The 25,439-nt window shown below is 46.8% G+C and overlaps 1 protein-coding gene across 1 annotated transcript in view; it reads right to left on the bottom strand.

Annotated features, from left to right (window-relative positions):
- The window catches only part of LOC112467832 (DNA N6-methyl adenine demethylase-like), a 51,124-nt gene that overhangs the window by 8,778 nt on the left and 16,907 nt on the right, over positions 1–25,439 (bottom strand). Inside the window, exons 3-7 of the mRNA XM_025036690.1 lie at positions 13,862–13,936; positions 6,346–6,576; positions 2,141–2,378; positions 1,666–1,901; positions 62–1,490 (exon numbers count right to left, since the gene is read on the bottom strand). Of these exons, the coding sequence (XP_024892458.1) occupies positions 62–1,490; positions 1,666–1,901; positions 2,141–2,378; positions 6,346–6,576; positions 13,862–13,936 (2,209 nt within the window). The remainder of the gene's footprint in view (positions 1–61; positions 1,491–1,665; positions 1,902–2,140; positions 2,379–6,345; positions 6,577–13,861; positions 13,937–25,439) is intronic.

Raw genomic sequence — 25,439 nt, 5'->3', positions numbered from 1 at the left:
TGTTGTTGTTGTTGTTGTTGTTGTTGTTGTTGTTGTTGTTGTTGTTGCTGCTGCTGCTGCTTGTTCAAAATCATCGATTTTAGTCGACTATTGAGATTCACTCGATTAGATTGAGCATAGACATTGCTTTCTGAATTATCTTGATTCTCCGGAAATCCGTTCGGTCTACTATTATCCATTGTTGTTTGTTGTTGCCACGCAATTCTCTCTCCTGAGTTTTGCATGTCTTGCTTTGTCGCCTGTTGTCCCCAGGTCGGTTGATTTTCCGATGCAGAATTTACAGGCGACCAAGTCATTCGACTGTCCAATTTATTTTCTTGTGGCTGTTGACTTTGCCACTGATGACTCGGGGTCCGTCTAGGACTGTGCTGCGAGTCCTGCCATTGTTGTTGCGGCTGTTGACTATTATCACTTTTTATGCTATTTGGTGACCAATTCGGTTGACTAGTCGGCGTGTCGGGCCACGATATTTGATTGGACGGTGTGAGTCTGGGGTTCTGCTCCACCTTGGTCTGCTGGGGCCACTGTTGTTGTTGTTGTTGCTGCTGCTGCTGTTGCTGTTGCTGTTGCATCTGCTGTCCGGAAGGCGTTAATCTCGGATTCTGCTGAGATCCTTGCATTTCCGGACTACTTTGCTGCCAGTTACGCTGGCCAGAAGGCGTCATTCTCGTATTTTGTTGAGCATTGCCGTGCTGGTGGTCTGACAGTTTCGGAGAGTGCTGCAACCAAGTCTGATGTTGAGACGATTGTTGACTGGATGGCGTCAACCGTGAATTTTGCGGATCCCTTAGCTTCGGACTCTGTTGCGACCAGTTTCCCTGAGTTTGTTGTTGCTGGTTGTCGGCGTTGTCGGACCACGACTGTGGCGTTTGGGGTTCCTTCACGCTTCCGGTCTCCCAGCTCATATGACTCGCTGGTCTTGGCAGTTCCTGTGGTTGCATTTGAGAAGTTTGTTGCTGCTCCACCTGTGACTTCATATTGCCTTGCATATTTTGTTGTTGTTGCTGCGATGGAGGCTTCTGTGGAGGCTGCTGCATCGCTCCCTCCTGCCAATTCATGTTGTTGTTGACACTGCTGTTCATCTTTCCGCTTGTGTCTGACCATACATGTCGTTGATTATTGTCGACCACCGATTGTTGCTGTTGCATTTGCGTTTGTTGATGGTGTTGCTGTTGTTGCTGAGCAACCATTTGCCATTGATTCTGCGCTGGTTGCTGACCCATTTCCACGTAGCCTGGATACCCGTTAGAGTTGTGTAAACTCTGTGGGTCCGGTTGAAGTGGATACCCAGGCATCTCGTTTCCCGACACGTTGGTGGCGGAGATCGTCGCAAATCCCTTTACTTGCGTATCCGCGGCGGTTTGCTGTTGTTGCTGTTGCTGCTGCTGCTGCGGTGGCTGCTGCGAACCTCCTTGTTGCTGACTGTCCATGTGTACCGAGCTACTGCGACTCGTCGGAGTTGTCGACGGAGGTGGCGCCATCGTCACGTCCTGCAAGAAGCCCCGTTTTGCGATGTGTAGCGTTCGTTGCAAATGCTTCATACGATTCTTTAGAACGGCTATCGAATAGGGGCAAACACGAGAAAATCGTGAGAATTGAATCCGCGCGTATGAACGAAGCATAAGTGTAAATTGGATCCTTATTTATGTAATCAGAGACACTTACTTGTTGTTGATAGCCATTTACATAGTCTTGTCGCTCATAGGCGACTGATTGATTAGCGGTAGCCGAGGGATCTACAAATTGTCCATTCAACTGCCTCTGAGGCGTCGAAACCACCGCCTGTCCTCCGACCGGGGTCAGCGGCGAAGGTTGCCCGGTGATGGTGTACTGTCCCGTCGTTCCGGCTCGTTGAAACGCAGACTGATCCGCTGTTATGAACGTTTGTTGCTGATACGGAACTGTAACATTAATACGTTGATATAGACACGCGATCTTATGTAACGCGACTGCACAAAGCAGTCTCATGTCTCTAATGAAGAACGCTTAGTTTGTATGATAGTTTAAGAAAACGGAAACTACAATATTTTGAGCAACTCTATACGTATGTTATTTATATCCTTTAGCAAGTGCGATACAGTAATTCCTAAAGAATTGTCATTCTACTTTGTGTTGCTATCACCTCGTTTGAGTCACTCACCTGGTTGAGGATGATAGGGTGTCGCGGCGGCGTACTGAGTGTGATATCTCAACTCCTCGAGTTGATTCGGTGCGGAAATCTGCTGAATGAATTGCTGAGGTGGCCACGGTGCCGGTGACGTTTCGACTGCAACAGCGCCAACTGGCCCGACTCCCTGATGCCAAACCGTATTTCCAAACCCAGCTGCGGGACGGAAACCAGCGCCGGAATCACCATAAAACGGCATCACTCCGGGTGACTGCGCATAGAGAGAACGAAAGAATCTTTCAGCGTTGTTTCCTTCTATGTCGTCAAATTATCTTTATCATTAACTCGTCGAGAATCGAGGACCAAAGTTTAAGTAAACTCTATATTAGGAGTGGCAATTTATCTCGCGCTTTGTTTCGAGGATCTAGATAGAAATTCTTTAGTGATTAAAAAAAAATGCTTATTAGCATCAAAAGTTATGTCGATTGAAAAGGACAAAAACCAATGGTCGTAACGATTATAATTATACAACAAATAAGAAGGCCAAGTTAGGTCGACTAAAAAAATCTTTATTGTCGTCTAGATGTAATTCTCACTTATATAGATATCTATTTTTTTCATAAAACTATTTTATCGTGCAATAAATAACAACGATAATAGCAATCGGCCGGGATAAAATAACGCGCCGCGCGCATAAAAATGGAGCTGTGCGAGTTCACTTTCGTTTATTTTCGTTCGTCCGGCCGTTCTCTCTCGGCTTTTGCCTCCCTGTCCCGCGTTCTCTGTCAACGTGATAGAACGAGAGAGGAAAGTCAGCGAGCGGGGATGGAGCGACGGAGACGGCGTCGAAGGGGGAGAAAAAAAGGACGTATCGAGGCACGGCGAGGCAGAGAGGAACCGTCCGCAGCGATGCGAGTCGAAGGAGAGACGAGAGCCGGCAACCTCGCAGCCAGACTGTAAAACTTTGTGCAAAACGAGAAGGGAGAGTCAGGACGATTGGTTCGTTCGTCCGTCCGTCCGTTTACCGCGGCCGATCTTTTGTCATCCGTTCTCGGCAGCGGCCGCCTCGTAAAATATGCCTGCACGTTTCGAACGATGCGTCCCGTCTTTAGAAACGAGAGCGAGGGTGAAGGTGAATGTTCGAATTTCGAATTCGAATTCCCCAACTCATACATTCGGATTTGGGCCTTTCAGGCGACTGAGAGGAGCCGTATTCGCCTCGTCGTTCGCCAAATTGGCGCTAAGCTATCGAGTTTCCGTGCGAACGACCCCCGTCGAGCGATTACCCACGCGGTTCCAAAATGCAAAAAGCGCTGATAAAGCTAGGTGCGCTCGCAAATAAATAGCAGATAAATGGCTTCGGTTCCGCGTTTGCATATGTACACGCATAAAATATGTAACAGTTTACGTGAGAAGAAAGCGGAGTATATGGCGCGGACCTTAACTGTCTGACATTTAACGCGTTATCGCGTACGAGCTATTGAAACAAACGGCTTGTGCCGAACGTTCGATCGCACGATCGCCCCGAGAGACGTCTATCTCGAAGCTTGGGGAGTCGTCCCTCTCTCTTTCTCTCTGGTGAGAGAACCCTCATAGTGGCCGTGAATCGGTGTTTGTGGTCGAGGCTGATAGCGTCGAAGAGCTGGGCGTCTCGCCAAGCGTGGCACGGTGGATTCCTCGGTATCATCCTCCTTCTCTTCCATCTTACGCACACCCTCGTGTACTCGCGCGCCCGCGCTCTTTCTCTCTCCCCCGGGGGAGAAAATCCTTCCGTTCCCGTGGCATTGTGACCTAGGGCAACCTAAGACCCCGGCGTGATAAAACGGAACGTTCTGTGACAGCACCCAAACATGACCCTCGGGAGCCCGAGTTGCCCTTCCGGCGGATATTCGCGGAGAGAGAGTTTGCCGACCCCGACCACTTTTCACCCACTTCCCGTTTTCCCGATCTTATCCCGCCGCCAGATGCGTTCGATCGCGTTTACGGCTACTCGCCCGTAATCGATGTAACGTGACACGATTACGTGTGTCTGGATCTCGGAGAGAAAATTTTCGCCGCGGGGGAGAAACCGAGGGGGGGAGGGGGAGGGAAGAACGTAAACGCGGACGGACAAGTACCGTTTCGTCCCTCTCGCTTTCTGCGAGCGATCGCGTGCGGCTAAACCGCATGTACGTGGCGACGGGAACGCAATTCGCAATTTGCGCACCGCCAACGATCGGACGGCGGCATTTCGCGGTTTCGGTTTATTGCATAATTGGGCGCCCCGACGAATACGCGCCCTGCTGCGCCGCGCCGTAACGTTGATTCCTTTATCGCCGCGGCATTAGCAATTATCGTGTCGCGGGCGACACCGAGCGTGTTTTGCCACGGTCGGATATAGTCGCGTTTAAACGCGCGAAATGCACAATTAACGCCGAGCATAGACATCAATGGGAATGGCCCGCGTTTAAATGCATCACGGAAAGGGAAGCGACACACGAACGGATTACATTTCGCGTAGCTGTGACATATCTCGCGTGTGTGTGTAAGTTTATCACGCTCGCCTAGAAGCAATATCGAATATTGTAACAACGATGAAGCTAACGATAATAGATGAATTGGTCGACATTTCTACGCGCGCATTTTACGCGAAACGTCGTTATGCAAATTAAGATAACCGCAGCTGCGTATGGCGTCCGGATTAATTGACAACTTCGATCCAGGCAAACTGATTTCGTGATTGTACGTTATGTGTCTCGGTAATGGGATTTTGTTGCAATCTCGGTTGCAATTTTGGCCTGATTTTTTTTTTTTTAATTAAAATCTGTCGTCTTCTTCCCCGTCCTTTTAGTGTTTTAACGGCGGCAAGTTGTCAGACGCGCGTAATTAAGATGCTTTTCTGAGTCAGGATCTTGTACGTATGCATGAGATCACAAATGCCCTAACACGTGTAATTGCACGCGGAAACACATTCGAAGCGCATGCTTTCTATCTAAACGTTCGCGCACCGTAATTGTTGTTTATTTGCAAAACATTATTGTTGTGTTTCAGGAAGGTACGGTTTTAGTTACGCTTACTATAAAGGCTCATCACTATAAAACGAGAATGCCGAGAGAAAAGGCAAAGGATGTCAGCGCTGTTTTATCTCGATGGTGACTTTCCGTGATTGCAGAAGTTTCCCCGCGACGGTAAGTCTAATATACTGTTGCGTGTAAAGATTTGCGCTAATAAAGCGGGAGCTTAAAAAAAAAGAACGCTTCGCGCTTTAGTTACAAGGCTACGAATTTTTAATATCGACGCAATGCGCGGTATGCTGTCTCTCTCCCTTCCCGATATATCGATTTGTTTATCTCATTAAAGAATACACACGTGGAGAGTTTCACGTACAGGCAGACGGCGATGCGTGGACGATTCGATGTAACATCGAATTGCGCGCCTCGGCACCCGCGATTATTTTGAGAATCCGCGATTGCTCGTTGCGCGCCCGCGAGGAAGAAAGATGGCTAAGACAATTGAAATATTAACATTGGTAACCGAAGAAGACGTGCAACTGGGGCGGCATGTATTAAAGGCGAATCTCCATATAGGAATCGCGGGGGTTTGGTTCACCCCCGGCGTACCCCTGCGACGTGAGCGAGCGGCTACCCTTGCCGGCTTCTATCGTATCGTTACTCCTGCTCCACCTCTTGATACCGCTCGCTTTTCATCGCTTCTCTCTTTCTCTCCTTTCGTCCCCGGGATACGTCGCTCTCCTCTTACCCTCTCTCTTTCTATCTGTCTCCGTCTCTTTCTATCTTTCTCTTTCTCTCTCCGTCTCTCTCTCGGTAGGTCGGTGGTTCCTGTTCCTGCGGGTATTGATTCGCGTTGGCGGCCGGTCACCGCCCCCGCACTCACTGTCTGCCGGTAGTCTACCCTTGCCCTCCATGTTACGCCGCTATTTCGGCAGTCGATTCCTTTGCAGTCATGGACCGTCGCGAGCAACGTCATTCCGCGAACGTTAAAATTATTCTTACATGTTCTAATCGACCCGATTTTATCTTTATAACCCGATCTTTAGATCTTTTTTACTAGATCTCTGATTTTAAAATTTCCCTAACCCGATGTACATCTTACAATTAGGCGCACACCTTGCATATTTTATATGTTTAAGACGACTTTTTATCATAATAATATTTATTGTAATAAAACGGAGAACGACGGAGGGATCGGGTCTTTCGCGTAATTTAAACAATTTTACTAGAGAGGTTTAAAACACTTACCATAGAGACGACAGGTGGTGGCGGATTGCCGTTTCTGAGAGCGCCCGTTTGTTGGTTTGCCGCGGGATTGAGATTGTCCTTGGTCTGCTGCATGGGATCTGTTTGGTGTAAAGATTGTTGCGTTTGTTGCTGGTGCTGTTGCTGCAAACCGCCGATACCACCCTGCGGACTGCCGAGACCAGCTGGTGCGCTATCAGGTGTGCTGACCTGCCGTGCGATCTTCCGGTAACTCTGTAATAAACATTGTCACATTCATTTTATGTGTCTCGCATATATATATGTGAAACTCTACAATCTCGAAAAGAAAATTTAAAAGAAATTTTAGCTTTTGAAATAAATTTATATTCGTGATACAAAATCTAGATATAAACTATTCTAGAGTTTAGAGATTCTGTTAATTCTACAACACGGAAAGGACTTCTCGATCTAAACGTGTCGGACTGAATTTATGATTGAGATCGGTACCGTGGAAACGATACGAGTCGCGAAGGGTTAAGAAAATTAGACTCGAATCGTAGGAAGAAAGGATGGTACTAAAGCCAGTTATACGGCAGTGGTGACCCTAATGCTAAAAATAACGACACGGCTTAAGTAGGCCGAGGCGGCTGAAACGGTTTCCATAGTTCAACAAGCATCAACCGAGCTGATCGCTCGTTTTTCCCCTTTACGAATGTCTCCCTTTACGGATTTGACGTAGCCATGACGTAGTCAATTTTTCAAGGCCGGATATGCCGTCGAGCGTGAAAATCGCCTTTGCATTTTCGATACGCGACATGTGGCTACGTGTCAAATATGTATTATGTTATGCATCGATTTATAAATAGACGCGACGTTGCTGGGTCGGACCTACGCTGAGCTCGCAAGGAGAGTTCCTTCCCTTGCGGAACATTTGTCACCCACTGAGACGCCTGGATCAGCGTTTCGAAACACTCATTCGTATGCACCGCCGTAAAAAGGAAAATATTAATAGGTACTATTCTTTGCATCTTCAGCAGAACGTCAGAAACAATCAATGGAAATTCTAAAGATGTATAATCACGGTTATGAATCCTTTCATAAAAATTTTCTCATGTTGTGAATCCAGCGAGATTTATTTTTCATAAAAACAAATAAAGAAAGAAAAGAAATGGGAAAGGAAATGGAAAAAAGCCCTTAAAGAGCTGCTGCTTTTATTCCTCGTGCAGGTACGCGCGGATCGATGCCGATTGAAAAATCTTCATTGAATATACGTCCGGAAGGGAATGATGGATTCTTTGAACCGTCAATCATCGATCAGCAAACTGTAAGACAAGACGACTGACCTTTTTCAGAGAGACGGTACGGATTAGCTGGTTCTCTCTCATCGTCTACTTATTTTAGATCTTGTTGCGATTCACGTAGAGAAGCTGGGCGAATAGCCAATTATCCAGGATCATTTGTCCGTGGAGTTTTCAAGATTCGGAGAAAGGAAGGGGACAGAGAGAACGATTTCTCACTCGATTTTGACCCCAATGTTACTATTTTATAAATTTTATATTTAAACATTATATACGTTGGGACGATACATATTGAGAACGATATGTTGGTAAATACATCATCGATTTATCGTTTCCACCTACGAGGCTCATAGATCGCGATATTTTCATTACAATGATAATCGGGTCGAAATTAGTTGTAAATGTTGACAGATTTGGATTGCCAATTACTACGAGGCTCGTACTCCAGGGCGAGAGCTCTGGAAATAATCGGGCACGAAGCCCTGTCAAACCACGTGGCTGGCGCGTGGGCATTGACCGACCGCCACCAACCGATTTCAACGTCGACGTCGGCCATTCCACTCGCGATGATTCACATTTTGTTGACTTAAGCCAAATGAAAGTATAAGTGCATGCGATACGCGCGCTTCATCGCACGAATGCTTCTATTCTATACGTTCTGTACAACGCAACACGCTTTCGACACCAACTTTACAAAAAGATCCGGGCGGCACATTAATAAAATTATTAATATATCTACGTCACAAAATGACATCAAGAGTCGGCATTAGCTAGGAAAAGCAGGAGCAACTGAAATAGTTCTTTTTGTCGAGAATAGATTCGAAAGATTTCGAGTGGAATTCTGGATAATTCTTTGCTTACGTAGGGTCATAGGAGTCACAGCGATATTGTGCTGTGTCATTTCTTGACCCGTGTTACCCGCATTTCATTTATTTGTTTTGGTAATTATTCTTTTGACAAGCCACCTTCGAGTTGCCGACATTAGAATGTCGACGAGAAAACGCTTTTGACACTGTAAATGAACGATAATAGCGGGTATGAGAACCTGTTTTAGGACAAGTTCCTCGTAAGATATCGGACAAGTCTGATCTGCCTGCTGGCCGCCACCCCGTTTGTACTTGAAAATAAAATTCTTTGCTAACTCAGCTCGCTTCATGGCTTCATCCAATTCGCTTATTCTATAATACTCTTATTAAATCGTAGTGAATTTTCTGTTAGCCGGCGGATATTTTATTCTTTCCCGAGCGTCTCGTACGAACGGCTTTGCTCGATCGATCGCATTATTCGCAGGTCAACGCGTATATTTTTCTCCATTATAGATCACCTTGATCGCCGGTCTGGTTTGTGCGCGCGGCTGCGAGCGCGCGCAGTGATAGAACGGGCAAAAAGTTAATAAACGAGCGGAATTCATGACGTTTCGTCGAACCGCCGCCGATAGCAGCAGAGGACACGTCGTTTGACCTAAATTCCGCGATCACGATAGACGAACGGCGGCTTGCGTAACCGGCAGAACGCGGTTCGTCAAGTCGAGTTTCGCGCTCGGCGTTGGTCCTTGACGGCGCAAGGGCCCCGTTTCGTAGATACCAGACGCGAGCGTCGCCTTATATAATCCGAACGCACTACAGCAGTGTTAAGAATTGTAATATAGTGTTACGGCGACTCGTCACGGTGATTTATGCAGGATTCGAATCGTGCATTAAATCAATTTCGATGATACTCGATAGCGTAATGTTTAAAAGCTTGCAGCTTTGAATAAAGTTGGAAGATTTTTGGAACGAACGTTACGTACGTATACAGAATCATTAGACGACGACGCTTTGTTTCGAATCTGTTTGTTCGCCATTTTTTTAGATATAGTTTTTTGAGCTGTACAGCTCCTCTTGGATTTGCAGCAAAAGGCGCTTTCAACCCTGTCTTTGAGTTATGTAGCATTTATATAACGGAGTTACGCGTGGCATCGAATAGGAAAAGAATGTGAGCCTATCGATTGACATCACGTTCATTTATACGAGCAGCTCGAGTTTTTTTATGAATCATCCGGCTTCTTCTCTTCGTGCACGTCGCGAAGGAATCGTGTTGCGACATCCGTAATCCACACGCTATCGCTCGAATCGGAGTTCTCCGATGCTCCGAAAATATAAATACGACTGGCAGGCTAAGATGACGAAACAGCGGTCGAATTTTTTATACTTTTCCTTCTGCCTTTGTTGATTTCTCGATTTATTTAATAGGTATAAAAAAGCATGTGGTAAAAATAAGATTTATCGGGTTTCGCCGGCCGGCCGAGGAGAAGCGGGAAACGCCGCCGCTGGCGGAGATGCGATCCGAACACGTGTGCCATAAATTGCGTATCTTTGACGCTAAGAGGTGAATTAAAAAACCATCTCATCGTGCAATCGATGAAGAAGAGAAAAAGAGGGAGAGGAAGAGGGAGAGAGAGAGAAAGGGAGAGAGAGAGAAAGAGAGAGAAACTCACTTCCTCGCGACGACGTTCTTTGCGGTCCAATGCTTCGTGAACACACTTGACCTCCTCCTCCTCCTCCAAAATCTCGTCTGGAAGCACTTGAAACTCGAATCGGATCACTCGCACTCGGCTTCGTACGAGCCAAGTTACGTATGTATGTACATATGTCGTTTCCCTACGTTTATTCTCCCGCGCGCGCACACCGTGACTCCTTTCTCCGATTTCCTGGCAGTGACACCCACGCCACGGAGCTGCAACCTCGTGCGAGAAACTACTTCCGACCGGAGAGCATTCGCGCCGGATTTTTGCAACAAACCGCGCTCAAACTCGTTCAACTACCGATCGAATCGATCGCTCTCAGCACTCACGAGAGATCACTCTGGTCGCGGAGCGATCCGCCGAATAACTCCCATGAGACGCCTCTCCCTTTTCCTCCGGCACCCGCTCTCTACCCCTCATCCCTCTTGCTCGCATCCCTTCTCCCCGCCCTCTCTTTCTTGCCTCTTCCTCTTCCTCTCGTGCCTCTTCGCGCTCGCCGACTGCGTTCCCACCTTTCTACGCTGCCTCTTCGTCCCTCTCTCTTTCTCTTTCTCTCTCTCTCACTCTCTCTCTCTCTCTCTCTCTCTTGTTCGCGAGCACGAGCGCGCAATCGCGCGTGTGGGTGTGCGCGGTCGTGCCTCGTTGTTTCTCTCCCACGACTCGCCTCCCCTTATCTCCCCACTGGGGCCACCGCGTCGCACGTTATCGCAGCGCGATATCGCGAATTCCTGCGTCCTCCTCGCGACGCGCCGATTTCTGCCATGACGGCACGACCAGAGTTTGACTAAAGAAAGCTTTGACTACAAGGGGAGGGGGTGACTACTGCGAACCCTATGGAGGGTTTTGAGAATCACTCGCCGATACATTTTTTACTAACAAGATATAATATTTTCGCGCCATATGACATGGACAACATGGATCTTCGATGACGCTGAAACAGGACCGAGGCGTAAGATAGGGGGTGGTTTGACCGTCCCGTCTCGGAGAGGGTTGAGAGCGATTCCGAATCGGATCTCCGACCCCCTCCGCTGCGTGACCGCTGCATTAACCACTGTGTCAATCGCTTCTTTCCACCTCGACATCTTCGAACGTGTAAACAAGCCTCGGCTTGTCTACCTCACCATCATGAAGCAACGACACGGCACACGGCGCCGTTTCTTCCACGTAGCTCGCGTCGCTCGGAAACGCTCGTGCACGCTCGTGTCGATTTTACATGACCCCCGCTCTTCTTCGTGTCCTTCCATTCCCTCTCTTTCTGTACTTTTGTTTCTCTCCCGGCTCTTAGTCTGGCGTTTTCAACTGGCGTCCCCAGCTAACTAGCGTATTCAACTGTTTCCGATATTTCTTCGATATTTTAAAGAAAAAATGGAGCACCATCCGCACTTAACGATTAGGATAAATTTTAGTTAGAATTTTAGATTCAATTATAGATTTCTTTTAAATAATAAATCTAAATAATGTTTGTTGACTCGATATTTTTATTTCTTATTACATCGCCTGATCTTTCCCAGTTGGATTGCATCGCTCTCGTAAGTTCTTACATGATTGGAAGACCAAAACGAGAGAGCGATACTCAAACTATGATATGTTTCAACAACATTATATGTATATATCATATTGCATATTACAGATTTTTACAGACAAAATTTTACAGGCATTATTTACGATCATAGACTAAACCATAATAATAGTTAGTGAGTTATAATGAGAAGAAATAAGTCGTAATAAGAAGAAATATCGGAGTATTATACGAGAAAAACACGCTTGGAGTATCGGCGGGACGACGTGCTTCGACAGTGAGGTCGCGGAGAAGGAAGGAAAAACAAAACTCGCGTCGCGAAATTGCTATGGCTCTCCATAGGTAGACGATGGGAGCAATAGGACCTATGTTGGTGTTGGTGTCGCCGCCGCCGCCGCCGCTGCCACCGCCACCGCCGTTGACGACGACGACGGCAACGACGACGACGACGACGACGACGACGTCAACGACGATGGAGAGGGGATGGTTCGCCAACACGTCATTGTAACTGGAGGTGGCTGACGCGACAGAGGGGGTAAAACGCGGCTTGGTGGTGGGGCGAGAGAATACCTGCCGCCGTCAAGAGAAATGTTTAATGTATCGGAAGGAACGAAAAGCGTTCGCGCGCCCTGGCGAGGACGTTAAACGGAGTCGAATGCCCGGTTAATAACGTACTATTTTCTGGAGTCGATCTCGTGAGACGGCCATCCGAGCCGTTCATTCAGATTTGAAATTTAGAACGGTCAAAGTCGAATGATTTTCAAGGCTGATTTAGGCGTGTTAAAAGAAACAGATTATCTGGTAAGGGCACCGAACGATACCCTTTACGTAATCCAGGAAGAAAACAGATGTTTCAATCGGTTTCAATCGCTAAGAGATAATCGATCCGACCGAAGAACCCTCCGTTCCTCCGAAGGCGTCGTTAAGAGGGCCGACGCGGATAGAGTCGCCCTGAAAGAGGTCAAAAGGGCCGGCATGGCAACGCGCTCAGCAACAAGTTGCAGGGACGTTAATAAACGAGTCCTCGAAAGGCCGCCTCACGGATCTACCCTTAAGCCTTCCTTAGCTCGCCGATCTTTCCCCGCCAAGAGTCTTCCTCCAAGAGTCTTATTATCGTGTTATACAGTACGCCATCGCGTTTATGTATACATATATACCCCCTTTCTTCTCATTTCAAAATATACTATACCTCCGTACGTGTATGTATGTATCTATGTATACTGCTGTCCCATTGCAACGCGATGTTTCATTCGAGGCAGATCCGCAAAGTGAAAAACACAAGAAACACGCGTTTACAGGAGGAAAAGAAAACTGAGAGGCGCGTTTATTAGCAAATACACAAGTGAAATCTTATTTTACCAGGGCGGCTAAATGCAGGAATGTTGCGGTGCTATCTTATCCACGTGTTGACAGATTAGATAAGAAAAGGCCCCGTGGGTCGCTGGGCCGATTTCCTCGCGCTGCTAGGAACTGCCCGGTGAATAACGATAATTCGAAAAAGAAACAAGACAATAAAAAACATTATTCCTTCGTTTCTCGGTTCGAGCACAATCGAAATCAGGAAACTCGACTCGGACCGTTTCACGGCGGTATCTCGAAATTCAGCTCGGCAATGTAGAACGATCTGCGAGTTGCAGTTCGACAATCTCGTCTCCGAAAATGAAAATTAAATGCCGCACGACGGCTAAATAAAATTCCTCGCCCCGCATGCGTGCTCAAGTCCGCGCGGCGGCTTAAGGCGCAAGCGGATTTTAAACATGGCGGTGCAGTAACGCGGACAGGCGCAACGTGCGTCGATCAATACCACCTTGCTTAATATCAGTTCTGAAACTCCGTACAGCCGGTACCGAGAGATAGCCGGCCCGCGTCAAGCGAGGCAGGGCTAAAACGCGTTACGGCGGCGGCGTCTCCGGCAATTAAGAAGCGCGAATATGGATCGCCGACCATCGATTTCCGGCGTACCCCGCCGCACGGCGGACGATCACTTTCGATGGTATTTCTGACAGCGACAATTCGCGCAATTATCCGTAATTTATCGAACAGAATCCTCACGTTCGGAAGAGACTATGTCTGAGAATAAGCCGACTTGACGATAATACTTCCGCTTAGATAGGGAGGGCTTTTAAAGTTGAGAGAGAAATCTATATAGCTATCAGTCGCGACACGTGCCATTTATATTGTCAAGTTAGGAATTGAATTATGATGGAAAGTCGAGTTAAATCGAGACGCATTACTCACCCTCGTGGCGCCTTTGCCTCGTCCCCTCCCGCGTTCTCGGAACGCCCCTTCGCCGGTCTGCAGGTGGTACAGGTGCTGAAAACGAAAAAGGGAGCTGGTTAAACGCGCGGGCGGATTATAATTTACGGTCGGCGGGATCGCCGTTTATCGCCGCATCGCGTTCGGCTATCGTAAAATCAAGGCAACCGTATCGTCTCAATTGACCTCGTTAAGTTCAATAGAACCGGTAATAAAAGTATAACTTCCATGGCCGGAGCGTGTTAGATTAGATTCTGGACGCGCGGTGTGTATATAAAGTGTTTCGAGCTATTCTAGAGTATAGAGAGATATACAGACCTCCTATCTGAATTAGCAGTCGCGTATAGACCTCTAATTTGCCAATTTATCTGGCGTTGTTTTCGTTGACTCGATTTTATTCATCCTTTTCAGCATCGATTATTTATATTAATAAATTATGCTTCCCGCAGATAATGCCTCTGTGAGAAATTTGATTTATCGCATCAATCATGTGTTGTGTATGTCACGTTGGTGACGATAAAAACGTGACGCTTCGTTATCGTTATATTTTTTGCGATTATTGTGTGCAATGTTATTACACGGGGGAAATGCGGACTCAGACAACACGCATGTCCCATATCTTATGATATGACGTCTTTAAGACGTCTTATATCCCGATTTGGGACATTGTGTTCACTGGGAAGCTTTTGGAAGAGAGATATACAGGGGACATTTTCGTTGCGCGTCGGTAACGTACTGCTTTATCCGTAAAATCTTTTCTATAAAAATTATATGGCCGACAAGTGGCTAAAATTGTGACCGACAAAGTTGACCGCTTAATGGAAATATGTGTAATATTTAGATGCTGCAATAGAAATCAATTTCGTAAGACATTATTGCTCAACAAGCCTCTTCAGCAATAGAAATGTTTCATTTGTTGCGTAAAATATATGCAGAAAACTGCATTATCTACAGAAAGTCTGTGCTTACCGACCTATGATGTATTCTCCGAGAAAACATACGGTAACCGTGGATGGAAGAGCTTGTAGAAATAATCTTGTCATCTTTATCGACGTATGTGAGAAAAACAATTATAAAAAAATAAATCATAAATATTAATTGCACAATTATGTGATTAGTTAACAGCCTTCTAAACGTTAAAAATAAAAATCGCGCAAGTTTATTTTTAAGAAACGTCTTTGCAGAATAAATTATTATTTGTGAAACTATGATTTAGAATTTTAAAAAATAGTATACGATGTTTTAAACTAGCGAGTAATTAAAATAAGTAGCAAAATTAGGAAAGTGCTGATGGACTAAAAAAAAACATTAAATAATGGTCGATGGACTATAAAAAACTTTTTAACATTCAGTTCGGGTATCGAACGATCGATTAACTTATAAATTCGGTGTCTGGCATATTTTTAATTAGCAAGGAAGCCGCGGAAACTTTCCCCTACGAGATAAACGTTTGTTCATAGTTTATTCTAATATATATAAAGCTAATCAAGTTTATATTAAATTAAAAAGTATTGCATTCTTTCCGCGGAGGTTTTTGAACTCTCGACTGCGATAGATTAATCTCTAGATTAGAGCCGTGGTTAATGCCATTACTTTCTTTCTGACATTTTTATCGAATATACAGTTCTAATCATTGCATAATTATACACTGCCATTTTGCGGAGAGCAGATGAAAACAGTTTATTAATATCTGACGACTTTTCCGCACTCAAAGGGCCAGGGCGTAATCTGCCATATGATGAGGTCAAGATTGGTGTGCGAGGACGAGGGCGAGGGCGAGAGTGAGGGTGCGAGAGCGACGAGTGAACATCGAGGTCCAAAGACAGCGAGGAAAACGTCCCCCTTCGCGGGGCACACGCACGTACACACGCGCGTGGGTGATTATGGTCTAATTCCCTTGTATGCGCATTCCTAGCAACCTGACTGCCTTACCTACCAACCTACCTGCCTCTTCGCAAGGCAACGAGGAAAAAATGCTCCGGTGCATCCGATAAGCACACGCTCGAAAGGTAGGGGCGGCGGAGGCCCTCCGCGCGCGATTCCACCCCTTTCTGCCTCTGCGAGCGAAGAAAATCTATGTGTATATATCTGTGTTCCCTCCCGGGGCCTTTTCTCCCGCCCGCGCAGCTTTCTCCCGCGCGGCAGGAAAAGCGGAGAAAGGAAGAGAGTGAGAAAGAGAGAGGCGGACAAGGCAGGGTGAAAGGGAGGCAAGGCAAATGTCAATATCGACGATGCATCGTTGAGAGGGCGGGAATGAGGGCGTAATTAATCGTCGAAGCCAAGAAATCTCTTCCCTCTTTCTCTTCCTCGTCCGATCAATTCGCCGGCGTCTCTAGCTCGCCTTTCTTTCGGTTTCGCTATCTTCCGCGTTTCCATGTGCGAAATTACGTGCGCGTGCAGAGAAACCGGTGGCAAAAGTCATCGATTTAAGCTCTGGCCTCTCTAATTTTTCACTTATCCCGCTAACTCTCGCGTTGTTAACAGGAGCGCGTTTCAAACCACCTCCGTGGCTCGCAATGTAAATATTATAGCCCTGTAAAGTTACGCTGCATCGAGAAAGCAAGAAGGCAGCCTGGTGGCAGCCGGTGCTTATATTTATTTAAGTTTCGACGACACATCAAGCATTCGCCCCCGGAGAAAAACGTTGAACGCCCGGCCCCGGCTTTTCAACGCGGGGCACACATCTGCTACGCGCGCATCTTCTTAAAATCACGAGAATCCCAATTTGCGATAATTTAACGTAATAATGACCGGAAGTAGGAGCAACGATTCTGTGATACCTTCCCTGCTACCCCCCCCCCCCCCTACTCCCTCTTTCTCCCAAATGTCCGTGGCGTACGGAAATTCGATGGCGCAGAAGGACAATACGATACGACGACGCGCGGTAGCGTACGTTTTCTCTTATCGGGAGTTGCGCATCTGCCAGTACGAGGAAACGTGTTTACGAAATATTTTAATTACCTTATCGTCAAATCGCCGCGCTCTGGCAGCTGCCGGTTGAAACGCGTGCTTCTAATTGCCGAGCTAGACGGGTAGAGGCCTTACAGTGTCTGGCTCCTTTTTACGGGACGAAGATGTATCACCTCGATCGAAAGTGTCACATACTCGCGCAACGTTCATTCACGCGATCGTAGAAATATTTTATTGGTAATCTTATAAGGATTAACTTTCTTTCTCTTGCTCGTGACAGCGCGACTTAATGGCGTCGATGTCGCACGCGATCCTCTTGTAGGACACTGTGTATATAATGTTCTAAATTTATGGGCGCCATCGATTACAAAGTCAAAAGCGTAATAAAAATTATTGAGACATTTGTCAATTTCGAGGATGAGAGTGTTTACATATTTTCTCAGTTTCTGATATTTTACTTTATCCAACAACGATTTGAAGGTGTCGCACGCGATCCTCTCGTAGGTCGTATAATATTCCAAATTTATAAGCACCATTGTTCGATTACAAAGTAAAGTAATAAAAGTAAAAATTATTGAGGCATTTGTCAATTTCGAGGATAAAAATGTTTATATATTTCCTCAGTTTCTAGTACTTTATCCAACGATGGTTTGATGGCGACGTCGTCATTGGAAAATCGCGTTTTCGGACATCACGGAAAAACGTATGGAGAAGCAGCGACGAAAAATTTCCGATTTCCATGTCTCGTGTGTGTCCTTTGCTTGGTCAATAAAGGCATCCGCCGCCGTCACTTCGGCATCCTGGTAGTCCATTTTCCCGTTCTTTTTGTACCACGTATCCATTGCGCGCGTGTCACACGCACGCGGCGGAGAGCCCGATAAAATTGTTAAACGCAACGCGGGGACCGCGTTCGCAAAAAATTTTTGCGCTTGTCATCCGGAGGGAAGTCCTTTCTATTCCCGGTAACTTTCAGCGTCGCATTGAAAAACGTCTGTGTGACGTGTCTCCGACGTCTTATCGGACATTGAAAGGATCGCGTTTGGCGATTACGAAAAGTTAAACTCAGGACCGGGTGTTCGACCGCTCCTCAGCGTAGCTGGAAGGCCACGCCGATGTTTTAGACCACGCTGGTTTTTCGATCAGCTGACTTTAATTTCATCAAACCATTTTCACCGCGCGACAGATGGCCGGCGACGGGACGGACGAAAAAACCGTTGCACCCATTAGAAGTGCGGCGGTTAAAAATGGTAGATACGTCGGAAGGAAGGACAGGTTGCCGAGCGTGCGGCGCAAAAAGCGACGGTGCGTTGAGGTTTCCGCGAATAAATGACGCTCGTGGTGGAAAATCGACCGTAATTAACGCCGACGAGAAAACCGCGGGATTATTTTTCGTGTCTAAATCGTGTAACGAAATAATCGCCACACAGAATGGCTCGAATACGACGATTTCTTCCACCAGCTTCGAATGGGACGCGTAATGGCAAAAGAATTCGCAATAACGATTATATCGGCCACGACAGAGCAATCTTAACTTTTGCTCATGCTTCGTTGTATTTGTATATTTTTTCCCTCGTAATTTGCCCTTCTTACAACGAAACGAACGCTTTTTGATCGCTTTCGAAATGGCCCGATTAATGAACATGCTTTCATTATATTGATGAGACGTACCGGCGCGGTCGCGACTTCCGGAGGTGCACACAACGAACCTTGGACCGCCGCGCCGGCCGTGGCGTCGCCGGTACACGTGTTAGACGGACGAACAAGTAGTACGGCGTGGTAACGGCTTTAATAATTATTTTTACAACGTTTCCGAGTACACGCGGCCTCAGTCCGTCGCGCTTCGCCGACTCGCAGCTGGCTTCCATACAATCCTGCGGCCCACGGCACAAGGGCGGCTCCGCATGCAAACCGGCGCGACGCGACGTCGTCTTTCCGTCGAATACCGTCCCTCGTTCAATTCAAATCGAGCTCAGCGTTTAGATAAAATTCAACTTATATGAATAAGTAAAGATTTTAAAAAGACATGTAAATCCAAAGGTTAATTATTTTGAGAAAAGAAAAAAAACCCAGCAAACTTTCATTGAAAATCTGCTGAAGAAAAATTCACGCTTATCGAGAAGTCATATTTTTCACGGTGAATAATTTTCATGTACTGGAGAAAAAGTAGGTAAGTAAAATTTGTCGGCGCCAACACGACGACGACGGCTGTGTACGATTTTCACCGCGCGAGGATTGCGTGGAAAGGGCGAAACTGCGTGCTGACTCGGCCGGCAGGTGTAAGTAATGGAAGTAACTTGCTTTTAAAGCAGGAGGGGAATACTTAATACTTCTTCTGCATCAGGTGCTATTTTTAACGAGGACAGCTATTATCGCGATGCCTCGCGCAATTTTTCTACTTGTCAAAATATTCGTTACTGATGTTGAACGATTGTATAAATTATTATTTTTATCAACTTTAAGCATAAGCAGTCATCATTCTCCAAGAATCAGCAGATTGCGCAGTGTATCGTAATATCGATCTTTTAGCTTTTACAATGTAAAAAAATAACGCATCGGAAGAATATCTATATACTCTGAAAAAATTGAATAATACTTTTTCCGTTTGCGACGAAGGAAATCACAACAACCGGATTAATTTTCTTCAGATTTACTGCAAACGCGGGTAAATTCTGTTCGACACTCGACGAGTAGACCGCGGTTGCCCCTTCGTGCCAAAATCTTGGAGGGATCACCACGTGGCCATCGCACGTGGTTATGTTATTGTTTTGAACATAAGGGTGTTGTTACTCCTGCCCAGGAGTAGGACAGGGGAATAGGTACGGAGGGTCGGACACCCCAGGGTAGGGCCACCAGGAGGGATTTCATTCATGATCCCGAAAGCCACCCCCGTTGCCCGGCTCCTCCAGAGACTGCGAGAGCAGGGCAAGCGATACATTACCACCAGAAAAGGGTAGTTCCATGTCGAGGCACATGACGTCTCGGCGAGCGGGAGTAGGGGAAACCCTCGGATTTGGCCATTTGATATCTTAATACAGAACCCGCGCGGAGAGAAGAGGCGTTTGTCGAGTCAAGGACGCCCCCACATCGTATTTTACTTAACAGCAGCCGCCACCCGCCACCCGCCATCGCCACCTTCGCCACACGGGGCAGCGAGGATAGCTAGGTCAGTTCTTCGCATTAGCATCCCCTGGACTCGAGGGTGTCGGCCCTTCCAAGTACTTTCCTCCTCCCGGTAAGGGTGATCGCGTGGACAGCCGGCTCGTTTAATCGACCGTGTTTCTTGTGTTTAATGAAAAGGCAATTTGCACAAATGCAGGGAATCTTCAAGGAAATCTTCAGCCGAGAAATTTACCTCGCAAAATTATCCACGTTACATTTGCATTTTCCAGTTCTAATATCGAAAATTTGTAAAATATAATAAACGCTACTAAAAGCAAAAATACTCGAACGCTTGGCGTCCTTGCCGGCTATGCCGTCTATACCAATCAGAGGCACAGCCGACTCATCGCGTCATCAACTTGGTCGTACACGGACCGGTTAAATCGAGCGATTCTACGTGGCATGACGGAGAGGATGAGAAAGCGGGGTGTCCTCGCGTTCAAACGCAAATCAACCGACCCGGTTGTAAGTTGTAACCCTCCTCAAAGTGTGCGACTACACGAAGTGTAGGTATAAGTAGGGTGGTTACGTTACTTGCCAAGGTCGAGGTAAATCCCGGACTACTTGAGATTATTCGATCTGTTTTATTCCTACAAGCAACAAGGACGAAATTCCTTTCTGCACTCGCAGAATCCAGTCTCGTACTTGATTCGATTCTTTTGCGATTAAAGTTGCCGCTTAACGCATCTTCGAGTGGTCCTTTCTTAAATCTCTTCACATGAAAGGATTTAATTTGCAAAAACCCGAATTGACGGTAAAGATCACGTGTCCTTTTTTTTAAATCAAACGCTGTTTCTCCGAGCCTTAACGAAAATAATGACGACAATCGGCGCAGAATTGTGTAACATATATGTGTATAACAGATATGTATCTCTCTTTTTCTCTCTATCTATCTTCGTATCTCTCTCTCCGAAGCGACATTAACTGTCTACTTCCTAACTTAATCCGTAACTTCCGACGCCGCGACAATCTGACATCCTTTTTATTTTCATTGACTCGTTCCGAGCCTCTCTTGTACAGGGGTCTCGTTCCCAGGATTTTTCTACCCATCGAGCGAGTGTGCGAGCGAACGAGCGAGCGGCCATGTTCGTCTCTACCTATTCAATTTATATCGTTGCGTAGTACGCACGTAGTCAGGTCGTGTCTCTCCCTCTCTCGCTCTCCCGTCTCGCAGACACGGACGGGACTAAAAAGAGTGCGCCAAATTGACCGACGGAGAGTGACGGCGAGAAGAGAGTGACCGTCCGTCACTTTCCTCTTTCGGAGGCCCGGAATCACGGAAAGGATCGACTTTACTCGACAATATAGAAAGAAATCGTTTTTTATTGCAGGCATGATCGAATCATAAATTATTTATATTCCATGCATTTTATAATTTTCTCTTTCGAGCACGGCGGGGACGGAAGAATGTCCTAAATAAACAGTCGGAGCGATAAAGGGTCCAAATTTGGATTCCATCTCTCCGAGATAACGAGAAGAAGAGATTTCTTCTCGCGTGACGAAATAACGATTAATCTTTCCGAGCAACAACGCTTCGGTTAGATCGACGCGCGGCGCCAAATGAGAAATTTCCAACGATTAATCGGAAGACGGTACGCGGCGGCGGCCCCGATTCCGGCGCGCGGCGTGCCTTCCGTCTTTAATTAAAATTGTTAGGCTGCCCGTCGAATGGGCGCTCGCCACCTCAAGAATTCGTTCATAACTCCGCGCGCAAGCAGACGTCGGCTAACTACCGCTGCTGTTGCTTCTGCTGCTGCTGCTGCTGCCAAGCAACGTATCAGCCGGAAAGCACCGTAATGCTCGATCAGCGTCGTGAACAGTTTGTTTTTCGCTTCTCCGGCCTGGAAAGAGACAGCCTGCCTTCTAGACGGATACGATGATTCATCGCTTTACCCCCCTATTCCACGCAGGGTGTTCTCATCGCGCCGTCGCTGTCCTCTCCTCCCGGTTTTTCTACGAAAACCGACGGAATCGACTGGCGATCGCTGTCTCGCTCCCAAGGGCGGGAATTGGGATCGACCGGCGTACAGTACGTACAGTAGCATACCGTATATCTGCATGCGTGTCGATCGCCGTTTTCAGTGGGAAAACGGCGCGCGACGTTGCGTGGCAGGACACGCACGCACGTACAGATGCACGCACGCACGCATGCATCTATATGTACGCGTACGCACGCACACAGCTGAAAGATTCGAAGCGGCAGATGTTAAAACGCCCAATGGAAACCGGTCATGTTGATGTAGCTGCCGACGTGCCGCGCCGCGCCGCACCGCAACACGAATCGCTATGAAAATATTCCGCCATTGTCTCGTCGGCCGCTGCTTTTTTTCCATTTATCAACGGCCAATCGCAACGCTTCTTGCGATTTAAATTTTTACGATTTTATATCCTTAGCATAACAATACGGATCGAAATTAACCGTTAAAAAGATTGGTTTCTTTCTTCTGGTAAAATCTGATCGTTCCAGTACGTTCACACTGCGGTAATAAAACGAGATATAACGATAATAATTATTATTATATAGTTACAGCGAAGAAAACGGGCGGCAGTGCTAGATTTCATAAAGGAGGCCATTATATGCCATTAGAGTTTACTTTCGACATAAAGGTCGTAAAGGGACAGAAATAAGGTCAATGACCCGAACGCGTTGGACTACCTGGGTGCTCACGACTCCTAGAAGAAAAGCGAGAAAAACTTGCGACTGTGAAGAAGCCGGTAAAACGCTGACTGTATTCACGGTCAAGGTATCACTATTTTCGCGGGCGACAGACCGCGACTATGTATACTCGTTGCGCTGAAACGAAAGAGCCAATCAATCAATTCCCTGCCGCACTATTCTCGCAATGAGATCTGAGCGAATTGCATTAACCTACAGACATACATTACATACGTGTCCGTACGATAATAGCCGCGGTGCCCGGTCGCTATCTTCTGCCGTTGCGAGCTCTGCTTCGCCGCGCCCGCGCCGGCCCCGGCTCCCTTTAATAGTACTTCTCGATCTCATACTCGCGATATTCTAGGTATCCTTCTACGGAATCTTTTGAGAAATTCGGTGCACATATTGTCGAGGATGATGTGCCGCTCGGCGTCATTATTTTATCCCTCGTGCGATATAAAATACGCAAAATTTTGCGCGCAGAGAAACAAAAATTAAGGGCACGGACGAATTACCCGGATCTTAAATGAATAGAAGGGCTGTGTTCAATTTAGCACGGATGTCAAAAGCAACCGATCCTCTCCCAGCTCACAGCTGTCTACAATTATTATATTTCGGAGCTCTCTCTCTTCTCTCTCTTTCTTTCTCTCTCGCTCTCGCAGGCCACCGTATCGATCAGCCGGCACATATATACCTGGGTTTTTGTCGCTACCGCGATTCCAGGGAGACCCGATGCTGTGACGCGCATCAAGCGCGTCTGTCCTCTTTGTCATGTTAAACACATCAGACGCATCTTGTTACTTGCTTACGGGAGCGCCGTTAGTCCCCCTCCGAGAATTTTTTTTTTTTTTTGGTAATTTTCCCTCGCGCTATCAAAATCATTCAAACTTTTGAAATTTTTATCACTCCGATATGTAAGTATCATAAAAAAAAAGTTTCCTATCTTAACTATCTGAAATATGTGTAAATACATTATGTAAATATTAAATACCTTACTGTGGAAAAAAGATTAAAAAATATTATCTACTTATGCTCGGATCGCTTTTGGAACTCCAAAAATATTATGTATTTAAAAAATTTTTCCTTATCTTTACCGGATTTATCGAAATCGATTTCTTCATCGAATCCGAGAGAAAGAGAAAATCTGGCAACTGTTCCTAACTTGGACAGATGTCTAGGCTCTTTTGGAAGCTGCGTGAATCGAAATGAAACAGGGACCACGTGCGGAGGAAATTCATTTCCTTTTACGGCGGCTGTGAAAAATGCGCGCGCAGATGTGTCCGGATGTTTATTTCGGTGACAACAATTCGGGCGCTTAACGACGGGCTATCGACCCTCTTTTTCTTTCTGTCTAACTAGTACAGACTTTCACAGATCTAGATTATTACGAATCATTGAAACTAATGTCTCTCTAAACCCTTTGCTTCATTACATCAGAAAATGAATAATAATTCGTAGACTTCTACCATTTTATAACACAAAAAAAATTGAAAAGTACGCGCACAATAATTTATAAATATTTAACGTCTAAACACAGAAAATCGACACAACGCCTTATTCATAATCAATAATCTGAGGATCGTACGTCAGGTAGGTATCGGCTCGAATGCACGTCATTGTCTCTGCAACGTTTCTTCGCAACCACGAATGAGAAACGAACGCGCGATTATATCTTTCAAGGTGGACCAGCGAGATAAGCCGATTAAATGCAATAGAAAGAGTCACCATCTGCCAGTTTTCCCGTCGAAAAGGGTCCTGGACCGAAGGAAGGAGAGGAAAAGCCCTTCCCCCCTTGATCTCTGCACACACGACGCGATTGGACTCATAAATTCCAGAAATCTAAAACCAGCCTCGCGCCAATGAGAATACGCGGTGCATCGAAAGCGAACAAAAAGATCCGTGACGGATCGACGTGCACGTATGTGTGTATGTGTGTATGTACGTATGTATGTACGTACATACACCGAATTCTTGCTCGCAGGATCTCCCATGGTAACCATAGCTACTGTACAAACAAGATGGCCGACGGCTTCCGGTTTCGGCTGCCTGTGCGACGCGGCAGCTGTGCGGATCTAGTTTCTAGGCTCGCTGATGGAGCCGAAGGAGACGAAGAAGGGCAAATCGTTCGGATCGATTACGCGCCCGGAGGATTACTCTTCCCGAGATGTCTAATCTCGAAACTCTGAAAATACGTATACGCGGACGCTGCGGCGGGCGGCGCGGCGGAAGGCGCGATTGAACGGATCAAACGCAGATTCCGCGATCGAATCTGACGTCTCTCCTCGCGCCGATTGCCCGATATGACTTAGATATGATTTTGTCACGACTGCCATTTATGAGGCGAGATTAGCGCGCCTAATGGCGCCACATGGCATCCATTAATGCGAACAAAAGACCATCCCGGAAGATCGATGAACGAAGAACGCGCACCCCTTGCACCCTCGGCGCGTAGCGCCGGCGAGAAATAAATGCTCGCAAGCTGTCGCTCGACACCGCCGATTCCGATTTCAATTCGCCGATCACGCGCGCCCCGCGGACCGTCCGCGTCCGCGCGCCACGGCTAATCCCAATTACAAACGGCCATTAATTTTAATCGGCGGATGAAAATCGGGTCAGCGCTCGCGCGTAAGAGAGAAAGAGAATTATGGCGTCTCCCTTTCTCACCCTCGCCCCGCGCCCGTCGGTCGCCTTCACCGTTCGCAACCGTTAATCGATCGCGCGTCCCCAGCCGCCGTGATTTATGTTTACACGCTGAGCATCCGCATTTGCATGACGATCGAGATGAGAGTCGTCGGAGAAACCGCGGCGAGACGCGGAGGCCCCCCCTCACCCTCC

Source organism: Temnothorax curvispinosus, unplaced genomic scaffold (assembly GCF_003070985.1).
Source record: "Temnothorax curvispinosus isolate PA1 unplaced genomic scaffold, ASM307098v1 QBEX01017816.1, whole genome shotgun sequence".
NCBI classification, from domain to species: domain Eukaryota; kingdom Metazoa; phylum Arthropoda; class Insecta; order Hymenoptera; family Formicidae; genus Temnothorax; species Temnothorax curvispinosus.
This window is presented reverse-complemented; position numbering and strand designations above follow the sequence as displayed.